This window comes from Rhinopithecus bieti, unplaced genomic scaffold, assembly GCF_001698545.2.
Source record: "Rhinopithecus bieti isolate Rb0 unplaced genomic scaffold, ASM169854v2 scaffold_25740, whole genome shotgun sequence".
Taxonomy (NCBI): Eukaryota; Metazoa; Chordata; class Mammalia; order Primates; family Cercopithecidae; genus Rhinopithecus; species Rhinopithecus bieti.
In genome coordinates this window covers 414,652-431,401 of record NW_016811705.1, presented here as the reverse complement: position 1 = coordinate 431,401, position 16,750 = coordinate 414,652, and the positions used below count along the sequence as shown (strand labels likewise).

At 37.6% G+C, this 16,750-nt stretch overlaps 1 protein-coding gene across 1 annotated transcript in view; it reads right to left on the bottom strand.

Annotated features, from left to right (window-relative positions):
* Nucleotides 1-16,750, bottom strand: part of TNKS2 (tankyrase 2) — a 68,156-nt gene that overhangs the window by 9,976 nt on the left and 41,430 nt on the right. Inside the window, exons 15-24 of the mRNA XM_017894700.1 lie at nucleotides 15,464-15,609; nucleotides 14,728-14,893; nucleotides 13,806-14,025; nucleotides 11,191-11,300; nucleotides 10,295-10,483; nucleotides 7,603-7,855; nucleotides 6,560-6,642; nucleotides 4,500-4,620; nucleotides 1,055-1,152; nucleotides 519-593 (exon numbers count right to left, since the gene is read on the bottom strand). Coding sequence (XP_017750189.1) covers nucleotides 519-593; nucleotides 1,055-1,152; nucleotides 4,500-4,620; nucleotides 6,560-6,642; nucleotides 7,603-7,855; nucleotides 10,295-10,483; nucleotides 11,191-11,300; nucleotides 13,806-14,025; nucleotides 14,728-14,893; nucleotides 15,464-15,609 — 1,461 coding nt within the window. The remainder of the gene's footprint in view (nucleotides 1-518; nucleotides 594-1,054; nucleotides 1,153-4,499; nucleotides 4,621-6,559; nucleotides 6,643-7,602; nucleotides 7,856-10,294; nucleotides 10,484-11,190; nucleotides 11,301-13,805; nucleotides 14,026-14,727; nucleotides 14,894-15,463; nucleotides 15,610-16,750) is intronic.

The following is a 16,750-nucleotide window of genomic DNA, read 5'->3' as shown; positions in this document are numbered from 1 at the left end:
GTATGAATATCTTCTTTTGAGAAATGTCTGTTCATATCCTTTCCCCACTTTTTGATGGGGTTGTTTGTTTTTTTCTCGTATATTTGTTTGAGTTCTTTGTAGATTCTGGATATTAGCCCTTTGTCAGATGAGTAGGTTGCAAAAATTTTCTCCCATTCTGTAGGTTGCCTATTCACTCTGATGGTAGTTTCTTTTGCTGTGCAAAAGCTCTTTAGTTTAATTAGAGTAAGTACTTTATATAGTCTTAAACCTATAGTATTTAGCATTACCCCAAGATAAAGCATAACCCATACACTTGAATATGTTCAACAAGAATTGAATTATTATCAGTTATTAAAAATAGCACAGGGATTTGGAGAATATTAACCTTCCAAGGGTATCTTCTTCCTCAAAATAGTCTCTGATGCCAAGTCAAGGACTTACCAGGCTAGCCAGATTATATTCTTATGAAAGTTACTTATGGCTTCAGGCTTTGAAAACTATGGTCTCAGAAAACTTTACTTTCACTAATTTATTACCTTGAGAATATTATATCTGTTGAAGATTCCACCTGCATGACCTCCATCTCTGTGCTCTCGAACTGTACTTTGCATCTGTCAGAAAAATGGTTTGAAATATATGTGCATTAGCATTTGTGTATTTTCTGATTTGGGGAACATGGTTCTTGACTCATCTGATTCTACTTTTGAGAATACAAAACAGGTTGTAATATTTTTGTTATTCAAAGAATATGAGGGCTGGGCATGGTGCCCCACTTTGGGAGGCCGAGGCAGGTGGACTGCCTGAGCTCAGGAGTTTGAGACCAGCCTGGGCAACACGGTGAAACCCTGTCTCTACAAAAAATACAAAACAAAACAAACACAAAACAAAGAATATGAGTCTTATAAATTCATGAGTAATATTTTCTAGAGACAGTTATTAGATAATCAGCTTGAAAACAGTATTTATAGGTGAAAATTATATAATGCAAACTAAAGGAAGAAAAAGAAACAAGAGGATACAAAGTGAACTAAATACAAAAGGCCAACCTACTATTGAAGGTATATGAACATACCTCTTCCTCCACAGACTGAAACTCTTTGTCATCAGGAGACAGATCTATGAGAATTGTACCACTACCAGAGGTGTTCAAAGTTAAATATGGGTTAAGACCTATGAAACAAAATTTGAAGGTAGAAAAATAAATTGCCAATAAACAATGAACATCAAAACCAAAAATAACTACCTAATTTTTCTGATGCTTACTACCAATTTTTTTTTTAAACTTTTTTTTGAGATGGAGTTTTGCTCTTGTTGCCCAGGCTAGGCTGGTGCGATCTTGGCTCACCACAACCTCCGCCTCCTGGGTTCAAGTGATTTTCTTGCCTTAGCCTCCTGAGTAGCTGAGATTACAGGCATTCACCACCACAACTGGATAATTTTGTATTTTTAGTAGAGACGGAGTTTCTCCACGTTGGTCAGGCTGGTCTTGAACTCCCGACCTGAGGTGATCCACCCACCTCAGCCTCCCAAAGTGCTGGGATTTACAGGTGTGAGCCACTGCACCCAGCCGCTTACTATCAATTTTAAAAAACTTTTTATATTGTGATAATTTAGATATTTAGAAATGCTGAAAGTACAGAGTTCCTATGTCCCCTTCACCCACTTTCACCTTATGTTACCATTTTATATAACCATAGCACATTTGTCAAAACTTATTAACTAGGCCGGGCGCGGTGGTTCACGCCTGTAATCCCAGCACTTTGGGAGGTCGAGGCGGGCGGATCACGAGGTCAGGAGATCGAGACCATCCTATCTAACCCGGTGAAACCCTGTCTCTATTAAAAATACAAAAAATTAGCCGGGTGTGGTGGCAGGCACCTGTAGTCCCAGCTACTCAGAAGGCTGAGGCAGGAGAATGGTGTGAACCCGGGAGGCGGAGCTTGCAGTGAGCTGAGATCCAGCCACTGCACTACTGTCTGGGCGACAGAGCAAGACTCCATCTCAAAACAAACAAACACTTATTAACTAAATTACTGACATCATTTTTTCACTAGTTTTCCCCACTAATGTCCTTTTTTTTTGTTCTAGGATCAAAACCAGTACACACACCACAATGCATTTAGACGACTACTTTTTGACCTGACAAGTTATAAGGCGTTTTGTGGAAATATTTCAGAAAATCTTTCTCTGCTTTATCTCCTATTCTTAATGAGTTTGTAACACATTTTCTTCTTCAAATTACTTTCTTTACTAACTATGCAGTCTTTTCAACATTTAATCTCTTTCTTCTTTGTAAATATGAGGAAGAATAATGACAGAAACTTGCATAGCCTCAGGTAATTTTAAATCACCCCAGAAGGAGAAATCCATAGTCTACCACCTATTGAATGTATATTCTGTCCCATAAGATATTGTTTATCTCCGCAATGAATTTGTGTTTTCCAAATGTCAATGATCAAGATAATCATATCTATTTTTGTATCTTTACTTTCATAAAAGTTTTTAAAATGGAATTTTAAACAGAATTTTCTAATTCCTTTGGTGTATTTGTAGCACAACTCTCTCGTTTAATCTCTACAACAATATCTCCAACACTGCTGTTTTCCCATGTAGGGGCCAAATCCTTTACTGCTGGGTTAGTGCATGGAAGTCTGCCTCTGGAGACGAAGAGCACTACTCTGATTCTAAGCTATGGTCTGAAGAACAGGACTACTACCAACATGCCAATGCTAATAAACACAGAAGTGGCTGAATTGCAATAATCTTTACGGATTATGAAGAGCATATGGAGAGTATTTTATAGAATAAAGACTGTGACAAATGCTTGACTGAGGCATCTGCAACATATACAAGAAGATGTTTATCAATACTGAAAGATCAGTATGGTACTAGTCATCTACTGACTTGATGCACGGAATAATAGGTAAGGCTGTTAAGTCAGTATGATAAGTGTGTTAGAAAATCATCATAGGCAGCTACCAGTTCCACTTTGCAAATCAGGTGTAAGTATGGAATCCCTGTTGACTAACATCAGATTGGGGGAACAAAAAAGAATCTTGACTTTGAAAGAACATAAGGAAGATGGTAATTTTATGTAGGAAAGTGACCCTGATATGCTAGATCAGACACAGCATTTTGTCTCATGACGTTTCTCCTTCATATAGGAATGAATGTTCCTATCCAAGTGGAGCTGGATGTATCAGAGTGACTACAGGACCAGACGTGGCATGGAAGTACCTCTGCCATTTGGAGGCAACGTATCCATTTCTATCATTGAGCCTTTCAGCTTTTCAGTGCAGTTCTAATAGCTATGATATGTTTAATATACAAATACTGCCTGCTTTCCTTTTCTATCCTGCCTCTTTCCTAAGACTCTTGCTATCCTGGTACTCCAATGTATTTGTTATCATACCAGATCAGTATTATTCCAGTAAAGTCACAATGATGGTCTACAACTGAGGGTTCTAGTTCCTCATTTTTAGTGCTAATTATATTGTATACTAATATTTCAGGAAATCATGGATTTTCTCTCTTTATCTTATAAAAATTTGTCCTCTATACTAGAAATAGCCAAGACCATATTGCATTTTAAATATCTTATCCTAGTTCCTATCAGGCAGTAAAATACATCTATCTTTAACTGAGCTTATTCTAAAATACCAGTTTAAAGTATTCCTTAGCTTGAATCATCTATGTTTTTAGAGGTGCTCTTATTTCTTCAGCGGTGGACCCCATCCTGGCTAGCATACATTCTTTCCTGAAAATACTTTCATTTTTACTGATGGAGGTTTCTCTTTAACCCCAGGTGTACAGCCAGGATGTTCAATTATTGAATATTATTGACCCCAGGATAAATCACTCCCTCAGTTGAACAATGAAGTTAAATGTGGTTTTGACACTTAAAACAATTCACCTTTTTATACACAGACCTGGTATAAAGTGTTAACATCTGCTGAATAAATGCAATTTGCATTTTCCTTAAGCACCAACATTAAGGAGAAATAAAAATATTATTCAACTTTGTTTTGTTCAATTTCCTCACTTGTAACATTATTGCTTTCGAGTATTTTCATCCCAAGCACTTACAAATTTATCTATGTAAGAGATTTAGTACAGAACTTTGCGGGTTAGCCTGAACACTTAGTTATTATCTATTATATTACCATAAGAAATGAGATACCTAAGTTTTGGACCTTTAAAATAATACAATTTTAGAACTAGAACAACTTCAGAAAATAATCTCAACTAACTTCCTTATTTTCAGGAGCTAAAACAATTCCCAAATTTCTGAATGGTCTAGAAATTTTACTTAGGTTCACATCGTTAACAGCAGCAGCTCAGTAAGTTTAAGTTAGTAGCACAGCTAAGACTTGATCCCAGTTTCCTGAATCCTAAATTAGTATTCTTCCTATTAAACAGATTCTCTCACACATATTTTTAAATTATAACTTAGTACACTGAGGGTTGCCTTTATGCAAACTGTTAAACTGACAACAGCAATTATTACAATAAAATACCTTGTTGTCCGGAGATAAGTCTCTCAACTCCTTTAATTAGTTTGTGCCTATGTCCGTAAGCATTGATTCCAATCTCCTTCAGCTCCTTGTGCCCCATCTCAACTAATACATCCAAAGTGATCTTACAAAAGAGGAGGAAACTACTTAGAATGCTTACTTATTTGGCGGACATTCATATATTGGTGTTTTCATAATATATAAGATTCATACATTTACTCCAGATTATTTTAAACATTTCAAAAAATATTATTTCCATTTAGCATAAGAACCTGAGCAGAACTAAAATGCGAAACAAAAATGCACTTTCAAATTAACCACATTCAAGTATTCTATTTTATCTTTTCCATAATACTTTTCTACTATCACTCTACGTCCAACCCTATTTGTACAATGTCTTTCAATGGTTCCTTCTGAGTCTGGACTATGCCAAATGGTACTTGTGCATCACTGTTCAAAGTAACCCTTTTATTTTTTTTTTTTTTTTTTTTTTTTTTTTGAGACGGAGTCTCGCTCTGTCGCCCAGGCTGGAGTGCAGTGGCCCGATCTCAGCTCACTGCAAGCTCCGCCTCCCAGGTTTACGCCATTCTCCTGCCTCAGCCTCCCAAGTAGCTGGGACTACAGGCGCCCGCCACCTCGCCTGGCTAGTTTTTTGTATTTTTTAGTAGAGACGGGGTTTCACCTGGTTAGCCAGGATGGTCTTGGTCTCCTGACCTCATGATCCGTCCATCTCGGCCTCCCAAAGTGCTGGGATTACAGGCTTGAGCCACCGCGCCCGGCCCCCTTTTATCTTTAATACAGTAATACACTATGGCTTCATGAAATTGAAGCCATTCTTAAAAATCCTGTTTTACTTACACACGTTCCATGAAGCATTCCCTGATGAGCCTAGCTCACAGTAATCTTTTCCTTCTTCAAATTTCTGTTTTTGTTTGTTTTTTGAGATGGAGTTTCACTCTTGTTGCCAAGGCTGGAGTGCAAAAGTGCAAGCTCAGCTCACTGCAACCTCTGCCTCCCGGGTTCAAGCAATTCTCCTGCCTCAGCCTCCCAAGTAGCTGGGATTACAGACGCCTACCACCATGCCTGGCTAATTTTTTGTATTTTTAGTAGGGACAGGGTTTCATTATGTTGGCCAGGCTGGTCTTAAATTCCTGAACTCAGGCGATCTACCCACCTCAGTCTCCCAAAATGCTGGGATTATAGGCATGAACCACCGTGCCCAGCTCCCTTCTGCAAATTTCTAAAATCTATGGTAAAATTTGAATTTTCATATGTTCTTTTTTTTTCCTTGAGACAGAGTCTCACTCTGTCACCCAGGCTGGAGTGCAGTGGTGTGATCTTGGCTCACTGCAACCTCTGCCTCCCGGGTTCAAGCAATTCTCTGCCTCAGCCTCCTGAGTAGGTGGGATTATAGGCAACCGCCACCATGCCTGGCTAATTTTTTTGTATTTTTAGTAGAGACGGGGGTTTCACCATCTTGGCCAGGCTGGTCTTGAACTCCTGATCTTGTGATCCACCCACCTCAGCCTCCCAAAGTGCTGGGATTACCGGCATTAGCCACTGCGCCCGGCCATATGTTCTTATTCCACTTCCAAAACTACACTGAAAGTCCCTTAGAGTGTAAATCTACAGTAACACTACTTTCTGAACAACAACAAAAATCGGTAAATGTATTCTGACAGAGTACTTTAAACTGAGACTGCTTAGAAAAGCCCAGATATGGCTGGCATATTCATATACCTTCCCATAGCAGCTAGAAAAGTGTTAGGCTTAAGAGAGATAACTGAATAGACAGTGCTCAAGGATAACTTACTTCAAGAACTGAATAAACTAAACTTCCCATTCAAGAAAGCTATTTTACCATTACTACACGAGTCAATTGTGTGCTAGTAAACTAAATGGAAGTTCCAAGGTCAAGCCAAATTAGAAGGCTGACTGATGTCATTTCTTAAAAATCATTCTCCCCCAATAGCTTACATAGTTCAGCTCATTTCAAGTATGTTCCAAATTTTCCTTGAGTTTCCATAAACCACTAATCCAAACAATATGATTCATCTACTCACCTGTTCTCTCTCAAATATATCCATTAAGTGCTCAAGTCCAAGATTCCTTACGAATTGAGTTATGCTAAAATCTACTCCTGGAACTGGGAAATAAAAAAATCCAAAACAAATGGAATTTCACATCAGAATAATGTATTTCATTCATCACTATAACAATAAAGTCTTGTAATGTTACTATATATGAAGAAAATAATTATTTTTTCAAAAACAAATATTAATAGCCACTTAAGATATAATACTGAACAAGAGAAAGCTATAAAATTTCAACATGAGAAATAAGTTAATCAATGGGGCAGTCTCAGTACTCTCATTTTATTTTAAACTTTGTTTTAATTGCATCTGTATTTTTAAAACCAGTTTTCCTATCTTTCAGGATGTAAGCTACTTCACAAAAAAGTTTATAAAAACAAGTTCCACATTGTTGCATAAAGTTAGATGAATTTTAACAGAAAAGTTTACATCTAAAAAGTAGATTAAGGGCTGGGGGTGGTAGCTCACGCCTACAATCCCAGCACTTTGGGAGGCGTGGCGGGTGCATCACCTGAGGTCAGGAGTTCAAGACCAGTCTGGCCAAAATGGTGAAATCCCCTCTCTACTAAAACAACAAGAATTAGCCGGGCGTGGTGGTGGATGCCTGCAATTTCAGCTACTCGGGAGGCTGAGGCAGGCACATCACTTGAACCCTTGAGGCAGAGGCTGCAGTGAGCCGAGATCATACCACTGCACTCCAGCCTGGGCGACAAGAGCAAAACTCCATCTCAAAAATACATACATACATACATACATACATACATAAATATAGAGTAGGTTAGTAGCACAAGACTCTTCAACTCTCACCTTGGAAGGAAGAAACAACACAAGGCTAAACCTTTTTAAGGCTATGTTAACTAATTTGATACTAATACCTTGTATTTAAGGTTAAAAATATTCATATACCTTCCCATAGCAGCTAGAAAAGTGTTAGGCTTAAGAGAGATAACTGTCAAATGTCAAATATGGGGCTACAATACCAGTTAGAAAGTTATTTTTGTAGAATGTCTCACCCTCCTTTTTCTCCAAACCGGAAGCACCCTCTGTTCCACTTGAACTAACTACTGAAGACAGTTCTGAAAAACTCCCAGATAAGTTGTCAAGACTGCTGGCTGCAGAAAGGCTTGATGGGCTAGATGGACCTGAAGAGAGAGCATCTGCAGTGGCTCCTGGGCTTCTCACACCATTGAGCACTTGAGGCTTGTAACAAGAAGGCAGAGCAGAAGGGGGCATGGCTGCTGTCAGAAGAGCGCTAACATCATCTGCCTAGGGTACGTGTCAGAGACAAAATCTGCCATAAGCAAGTTTTAAAATGCTATTATACCTAATAAAATATATTTTAAAATATGACAAAACCCAGCAATTTGTGCCAGGATTATCACAATGGAGGATTATTCATTTTAAAAAGTGAAGCAAAGAGGTTAATACAGGTCCAACATCCCAAATCTGAAAACTTTTAAATGTTGACATGAAGCTTAAAGGAAATGTTCATTGGAGCATTTTGGATTTCAGATTTTGGGATTGGGGATGCTCAACAGTAAGTATAATGCTTGAGTATATTTCAAAATCTGAAAAAAAAAATCCAAAAGCTGAAAACACATCTGGTTCTAAGCATTTCCAATAAGGGATATTCAACCTGCATCCAGCTAAACTTATTAAAATATAAGACATAACTGAGAACATCTCTTCCAAAATACATATTATAAAAATACAACCTAAATATGGCAAAGCATGAACAAAACCCTAATTCTGATATTGTGACTGAGAAGCACAATGAATTACAGAAATACCAATCTTAAAAGGTAAGAGGTTTTAGTCATATTGTAGTTATTCTGAAAGAAGTAATTCCACCTACACAGAACTTTAGAAAACAGAATTGTTTGTATTTCCTGGAAAATATTCAGCAATGTATTTGTTCCTCAAAATTGAAAGTTTTTTGGAGAGGAGGTGGGTAGAAAAGATAATCATTTTAATTAAATCTGCTAGAATGGGGCCGGGTACAGTGGCTTATGCCTGTAATCCCAGCACTTTGGGAGGCCGAGGTAGGCGGATCACTTGAGGTCAGGAGTTTGAGGCCAGTCTGGCCAACATGGTGAAACCCCATCTCTACTAAAAATACAAAATTATTAGCTGGGTGTGGTGGCGTATGCCTGTAATCCCAGCTACTTGGGAGGCTGAGGCAGGACAATCGTTTGAACCTGGGAGGCAGAGGTTGCAGTGAGCCCAGATTGTGCCACTGTACTACATTCTGGGTGACAGAGCGAGACTTCCATCTCAAAAAAAAAAAAAAAAAAAAAAAAAAAATCTGCTAGAATGGAAAAAAGTCCTCACATTTATAGGTACATTAATTTGTTAAATCGGTAATATGTACTATTCTTTCATAACATTCAACTAATATTCAGCAAGGAGTAAATCAGTACTTGTTTCATAGTCATTTGTTCTGCCTATTCCAGTAATCACCTTTCTCCTCCCCCAGTCTATGCATTCCCACTGTACTCACAGTTTGTAAATGACATTTGTTTATAATAATAGTACCACTTATTGAGTGCTTTTTATGTACCTGATACTATGCCAAAGACTTTAAGTAAATTACCCCATTTAATTCTCATACTAACCAGATATATTTTACCCCTATTTATAGATGAGGTAACTAAGCTTTGGAGGTTAGGCAGTTCATAAGATTGTACAACTTAAATGGTGGAGCTGGAATTTTAGGCCCAGTATGTCTGACTCTAAAGCCCTTGTATGTTCTCCAGAGCATTTTGCTTCATTGTCACTTAATTATATCTGGTAGACTAACATATGGGTGGAATGAATTCCAAATGTTCACTTTTATGGTAGTTTGGAGCTAGAAAGATATTTCTCTGAAGAGATAATGTTGTAAATATGGCTGGGTTGTTAGCTGGCTGAGAAAAATCTACTTAAGCCCCAATGCAGCTGAACTACCTCAGTTTCTTATTGTAATGTGGAACAATGGAATCTCTCTCAGTAGAAAGCAGTCTGCAGAAAAGATTCCCCTTCCTTCTCATCTCAAAAAGAATTCCTTCTTCCTTTCCTTCCACTGCTCTAGTCAATGTCCTCAGCAGTAGAGGCAAGAGAGGCATCTGCTTCAGTGCCCAAAGCAGAGGTGGAAGGTTCAGTGGAAGCTCCTACACCTGCTCCATGCTCCAGAGAGAGGGGAAGGAAAACAGGACCTCCACAGGAAAGTGGATAATAGGCTTGTTTCATGAATGGTTAAGGCAGGGTGAGCAACAAGAACTCTGGGATGAGGCAGTGTGGGAGGAAAAGGAATCTCTATTGGCAGCAGGGTTTGTGGCTGCACCTTGGGGGCAATGTTCTCAGTTGGGGCCGTGTGTAAGACCCATGGTCTGTACTATCTTGCGCTGTATGCGCTGTAACAGCATTCTCAGAGGGTCTGGGTCTGGTTAGTTACCTAACTAACGTAAGCAGTTATATCATGTACTTCTTTTTCCTATTTCCAAAATACTCAGTATACAATAACTGATTGATAATTCTATTCTACAGAAGAATAATTATATTACTTTATAATTCTATTATATTTGAATACTAAAGAACTCTTACATTAAAATCAGGCTAAAAACCAGATTTTGTCATTCACGTCGACTACAAAGACATTTTATAATAACATCAAGTGAATTTTAAAAGTCAGAAAAGCACTGAGATTTTCAAAAGTCCATCACTTACTGAAACTAAATCTAAAGGTGTTTGTCCTTCCTGATTTTTAAGAGTAGGGTCAGCTCCATGGGCTAGCAACAAAGCACAAAGCTGTGTTCGTCCCTTTTGCGCTGCTTCGTGCAAAGGTGTGAAAGCCCATTTGTCCGTGGCATTGACACATGCATTATACTTTATTAGCAGAGCTGCTACATCTACATGCTGTAAAAGAAAATACCCATTACAGTCTGAAATATTATTTTGTCACACTTTACTTTCTTAAGAAGAAACTAGTTATGTACCTACTTCCACATTTTCAAACTTACTCTGGAAATGAAAATTAAAACTCTTTCCCCCCAACATCACAACTTATAAATAACAGTGGACATTTCAATAACTTGAGAAACTACCTAGCAAAGAGTTAAGAATTCTATTTAGCAGGAAACTAGACTAATATGACTTTAATAATTTCTAATTTATTCAAATGTTATAACTACTAAATGTCAATTTATAAAGCAGCAATCTTCCTCAATTATTCAAACTATACCATTGAAGATGGTCAATTCTGAAGGTAACATTTGGGACTATAATAAGTCAGGAACAATGCGTCTGAATCTGTACAGATTCCATCTACCCTTTTGGTGCCCCAGTGGATTTTCTGGGTACCAACAAACACAATCACCAACATTTCACTGAAAATAAGAGACAGGTGTTAAGGCAGATAATAAAACAAACAACAATACGCCGCATATCACACAGCAAGCTTAGAACAGATTCAGAACTGAAATTTGGAAGTTATTTAACTTCTTCAGCTCTCCCATTTACTTCTCTGTAAAATGAGAACATCAAACTAAATTCCATTTGAGCTGCAATACTGACTTTCACTTTAAAATTCCACAAAATTTTAAAAGTAACATGGAAGAACTTACCCCGTAAGATGCTGCATTATGTAAAGGAATAAGTCCTCCTTTGTCTTGGGCATTCACATCCGCTCCGTGTTGTAACAAATACTCGGCAACTTCTAAATTATTATAACCAGCTAATTCAGAAAAGAAGTAAAATTACTTTACTTGTTTTTTCTTTTTTAGTCCTATGTCATAATACTTCCACTTGTTAATATAAAAAAGTCACTATATGTATACATATATATATGTATGTATTTATAAGGCATAGACATTACTGAAAACATAAAAGAGATTTTGTATAAATCTGAAAGAGCTCATTGGACTCTATTAACAATTTACCTTCTGGAAAACATTTCCCCCTTGCCTCAAGTTGGAAGCTTTTCGTATTATCTATTAGTTTTGTGGATTCCCAAAATTATACTGACTGATTTACTTGTATTTTTCCTATGAAAACCTTCCTACTGAAGTCTCTGCCTTCATGGGTGTTACATACCATTTCTTGAACTCAGGGACATGGGTCTCAGGGGCTGCAAGTCAAAGGTCTGCAATCACGTACAAGTCAAACCAGAGTGGATCTCAGAGTCCCCTTCCCCAGAAGGCCACAAGAGCGTGCTTTTTTGCTAGAGAGAACTCAGAGGTACACGTCTCTGCAAGTCTGGTAGAGGAACTTAGGAGCTGTTAAAGCCATGAAATAAAACTTACTTCTATTGTAGTTTTTATCCTTTTGCTAAAGGACTTAAAGCAAAAGAATTTAAAAGATCAAGAAAATAAAATTATAAAACTACCATAAAATATTACACTAATCTAAAAGTCTTTCCAGGTCTCAAGGTATGGTATTTAACGCTGCAGAAGTGGACAAATATTTTGTGCATACAAATTATTTGTCACTTACAAAGATAACTTGGACACAGTCAAGTGTTCTAGATAAGCTACAAGAAAGATATAAAAGCTAACATAAATACGCACAGCACAACTTCCAATCAGAGGTCAAGTCATATTTTGTCTTACATGAACTAGAAACTCCTGATAGCCAGTGCAAACAAAGCTTTTTCTCACCATGTTAGCATTTGTGGCTTATCACTTCCAAAATACTTGAAAGACACACAGAGTAATTCGTTTCTTTGGACAGTGAGGTCTCAACTTATATGGAGTATTTAAAGGTAAAAATCATATATAACACCAAGTTATAATACAAGACTGAAATGAACAGAATAGATTTCCATCTCCCACATTACATGAAATGGCAGAAATATTTGCATTATTTTTTCTTGCTTTTTATACTATGTTTAAACCATGCATATTTAGACAAACTTGTATGAGTCCACTGTGCCTACGATGGAACTCCACCAAGGTATTAGCTATAGCTCAGTGATTTTAATGATTTCCTAACATCTGTAACGCAGCTGAAAAAGTTGTACTGAAAGCAAAATATATCGTATGTTTGCACTGAAAACAAAGGTACATTGTGCTAGTTTTATGCGTGAAAACTTAAAACAAATGTTACGAAATGAATTGTACCCTGCAAAATCCTTATGTTGAAGCCCTAACCCCAGTACCTTGGAATGTGACTCTATTTGGAGACAGAGCCTTTAAAGAGCTAAAAAAGTTAAAATGAGCCCACTAGGTGGGCTCTAATCTAATCTGACTGGTTTCTTTAAAAGTAGAGACTAGGACATATAGAAAGAGACATCATGTTCCATGGGAGGACACACTGAGAAGGTAGGCAAGCCAAGTGGGGGCTTCAGAAGAAAGCAACCCTGCCAACAACTTGAACTTGGACTCCTAGCCTCCAAAACTGTGAGAAAACAAATTTCTGTTGTTTAAGCCACCTGGTCTTTGGTATTTTGTTACGGGGACTCTCACAAACCAAAACAATAAATAACTTTGGTGAGAGGCTTATGTAACTTCTGAGAATTTTGAGATTGTTTTTTCCTGCTTGTGCTTAGCAGCTATCATCAGGAAGAACAGAAAGCTTTAGCTTTCTGTAAGGAAGGCTGGCTCAAGTAGGCATATTTTTCAAATCTTGTTTACCAAAGGTGATACCAACAAAATGATGATCTGGAATAATGATTCCCAAAGTACATGGGGACTGGCAGAGCCTACTTCAATTGTTCTTACTGAATGTAACGTACTAGTAGTAAAGTGAACTTGAACTCAGCCAGTAGCTTCAAGTACGGTTGTCCTGTACAAATATACTAAAGAGTATAATGGTGGCATTAGAAGATATTTGATTTGAATTTTTATTTTATTTTTATTTTTTGAGACAGGGTCTCACTTTGCTGCCCAGGCTGGAGTACAGTGGCACAATCAAGGCGCATTGCATCCGTGACCTCTTGGACTCAATCTTCCCACCTCAGCCTCCTGAATAGCTGGGACTACAGATGTGTGCCACCACTCCTGGCTAATTTTTGTAATTTTTTCTAGAGGTGGGGTTTTGCCATGTTGCCCAGGCTGGTCTCAAACTCCTGGAATCAAGCAATCCTCCTGCCTTGGCCTCATCAAGTGTTGGGATTACAAGTGTGAGCCACTGCGCTTCGCCTGATTTGAATTTTTAAAGTTTAGTTACAGAAAATATTTTACCTGGGTAAAATGAATCTCAGATGTTACCAGCCTAAATCTGTGAAACTTCATTCACTTACCTGCTAAATGTAAAGGTGTTGAATGTCGGCCTTGGGTATCACGGCAATTTACATTATCAGGAGAGGACAACTTCTTCACTCTGGCTAAACAACCCTTCTTGGCAGCATCTAGCAAAGCTGCATCTCCCCTAAGCAGATCTTGAATATCTGTATCTCCATCTTTAACAAGATCCAAAGGAGTATTTCCATCCCTGTTTTTTTTTGTAGGGTCTGCACCATGCTAGGTATGTGAAAAACAGAAAAAAAGGGAGAAATGGCTTAAATGTGCCACTGGTCAATGAGAAAATAGTCAATGTAACAATACCAAAGAAAAACTAAATTTATATTGAGACTCTATCTTAAAGGTTAACTTCACTGTTACTAATGTTTACACACAGAATTATTATAAAAAGAATACGGAGGAGTTAAATATTACTGGATTTTCTAATGCATTAATGTAGTTAAAATTTTAAACTACATTCAAGATAAAGTCATATTTCATTAAAATTAACTTTCATATCATACTATTTTTACTTTTCATGAACATCTGAATAAAGTATAAATCTCTGTATTCTTGTTATTGTAAAATATCCACTGGTATCTGTACTGAACCAGTATCATCCATTTTAGCAATGCTAAATAAACCTGGCTTGAAAGTAAATAATTCATCAAATATTTGTAGGTTAAAGTACTAAAGAGAAAAACTAAAAATAATAAAAGAACTATCACATGATAGTTGGCTGTAGACAAAAATAACTCTAGGTGCCAGTAAACATACCTGTGGATTAAAATATAATGTTTATGACATTTACTCTAAAATATAGGTACAGAATTAGATAACATTGTTTCCCATCGCTTACTAAGTTTATGCTAGAATTACTTAAAAAACTATAAACATATTCTATGTAATTCATAATGTTTACAGTTAAGTATTTAAATATACCTGGAGCAGAAGTTTGCAAATTTCATATTTTCCTTTTGCTGCTGCTTCATGTAAAGGTGTAAATTTCCATAAATCAGCTACATTAACTACTGCTCCATGTTTAACAAGAAGTTCTGCAACTTCATAATGTCCATAAGAACATGCATTGTGCAAAGGTACAAGGCCTCTGAAAAGTAATGAATGAACAATAATGCCACAGAAGAACATGTTTTAATTTAAATAATTGCATATAACTGATGAAAGATAATTCTTGAACTACATAAGGAAGTATACCGATTATACTTTGTAGAACCTAAATCTATTTAAGGCAGAAATAAGTTCTTTTTTGGTGAGTCAGGGGAGAACATTTAAAAAATGTTTTAAATGCAGAGACTATAACATTCATCCATATATGCAACGTCAAGAATTGTATATTTTAATGAAAATAACTTTAAGATAGACTGGAAGAATTCAAAAATCCTCCCTGAAAACTGAAAAATTTACCACATTAAAAGTCAGTATCACACTAATGTTGTAATGTCCTTGGCCATCATAAAATTCCTAGGCATTATGCCAGTGAAGTCTTTATATGAATGCTAACCATATAAAATCTTGATTGAAATTAAGCAGCTCTATCTAATATTTAGGCCAATGTTAGGAAACAAGCTTCCTTGAAAAATAAAACAGATTTCCAGGTTTTCCTAAAAAGGTCAAGTAAAAGTAAGGAAGAGAGTCCATAACAATCATTGGCATTTACCCTTTATCTTTAGCATGCACATCAGCTCCATGCTGTAGCAGATATTCCACCACGGACACTCTGTTATACCCAGCTGCAAAATGAAGTGGTGTAGACTGACGCCCTTCAATGTCTCTGCAGTTGACACTCTGAACAGTACACAGTTTCTGAAGGCCAAAACACAACATACGTGATACTACATCTACATATTCTCATTTCTTGTTTCAAGTCATTTAGTAGGAATTTTCAAAGTATCTGACTTATTTTCTTGTCTCATTAAATCAGTCTTCTCAGAAACTATTTAGTATTCTTTTTTTTTTTGAGATGGAGTCTCGCTCATCGCCCAGGCTGGAGTGCAGTGGCGCGATCTCAGCTCACTGCAAGCTCCGCCTTCCTGTTTCACGCCATTCTCCTGTCTCCGCCTCCCAAGTAGCTGGGACCACAGGCGCCCGCCACTACGCCCGGCTAGTTTTTTTTTGTATTTTTAGCAGAGACGGGGTTTCACCGTGTTAGGCAGGATGGTCTCAATCTCCTGACCTTGTGATCCACCCGCCTCGGCCTCCCAAAGTGTTGGGATTACAGGCGTGAGCCACCGCGCCCGGCCCTATTCTTATTTCATCTTGTCATTTACTGGGAATCCCTCTGGTCCTCTTATCTATGCCTTTTTATTATTATTATTATTATTATTATTATTATTATTATTATTATTGAGACAGAGTCTCGCTCTCTTGCCCAGGCTGGGGTGCAGTGGCGCAATCTCAGTTCACTGCAACCTCTGCCTCTCGGGTTCAAGCAATTCTTCTGCCTTAGCCTCCTGAGTAGCAGGGACTACAGGCACATGCCACCGCACTTGGCTAATTTTTATATTTTTAGTAGAGACGGGGTTTCACCATGTTGGCCAGGCTGGTCTCGAACTCCTGGCCTCAAGGGATCCTCCTACCTTGGCCTTCCAAATGCTAGGATTACAGGTGTGAGCCACTGTGCCCAGCCTCATGTATGCCTTTATAGTCTACTTTTCTAAAGCTCAAAGGTAAATTTTATCATTACCTTTACTATATATATACACACACACACACATACATACACACACACACACGCACACACGTAAACTAAGTGCCAGTCATCAGCAAGTGTAACTTGCATTTTGTGGCAAATATACACAGAGGTACATGAGATTACAGTAGCACCAGCATTACCAAGGGGCTTATTAAGAATTCAGAATCTCGGATCTCTATCTACTAAGTCAGAATTTGCCCTTTAACAAGATCCCTAGGTACTATGTAAACACATTAAAATTTGAAAAGTATT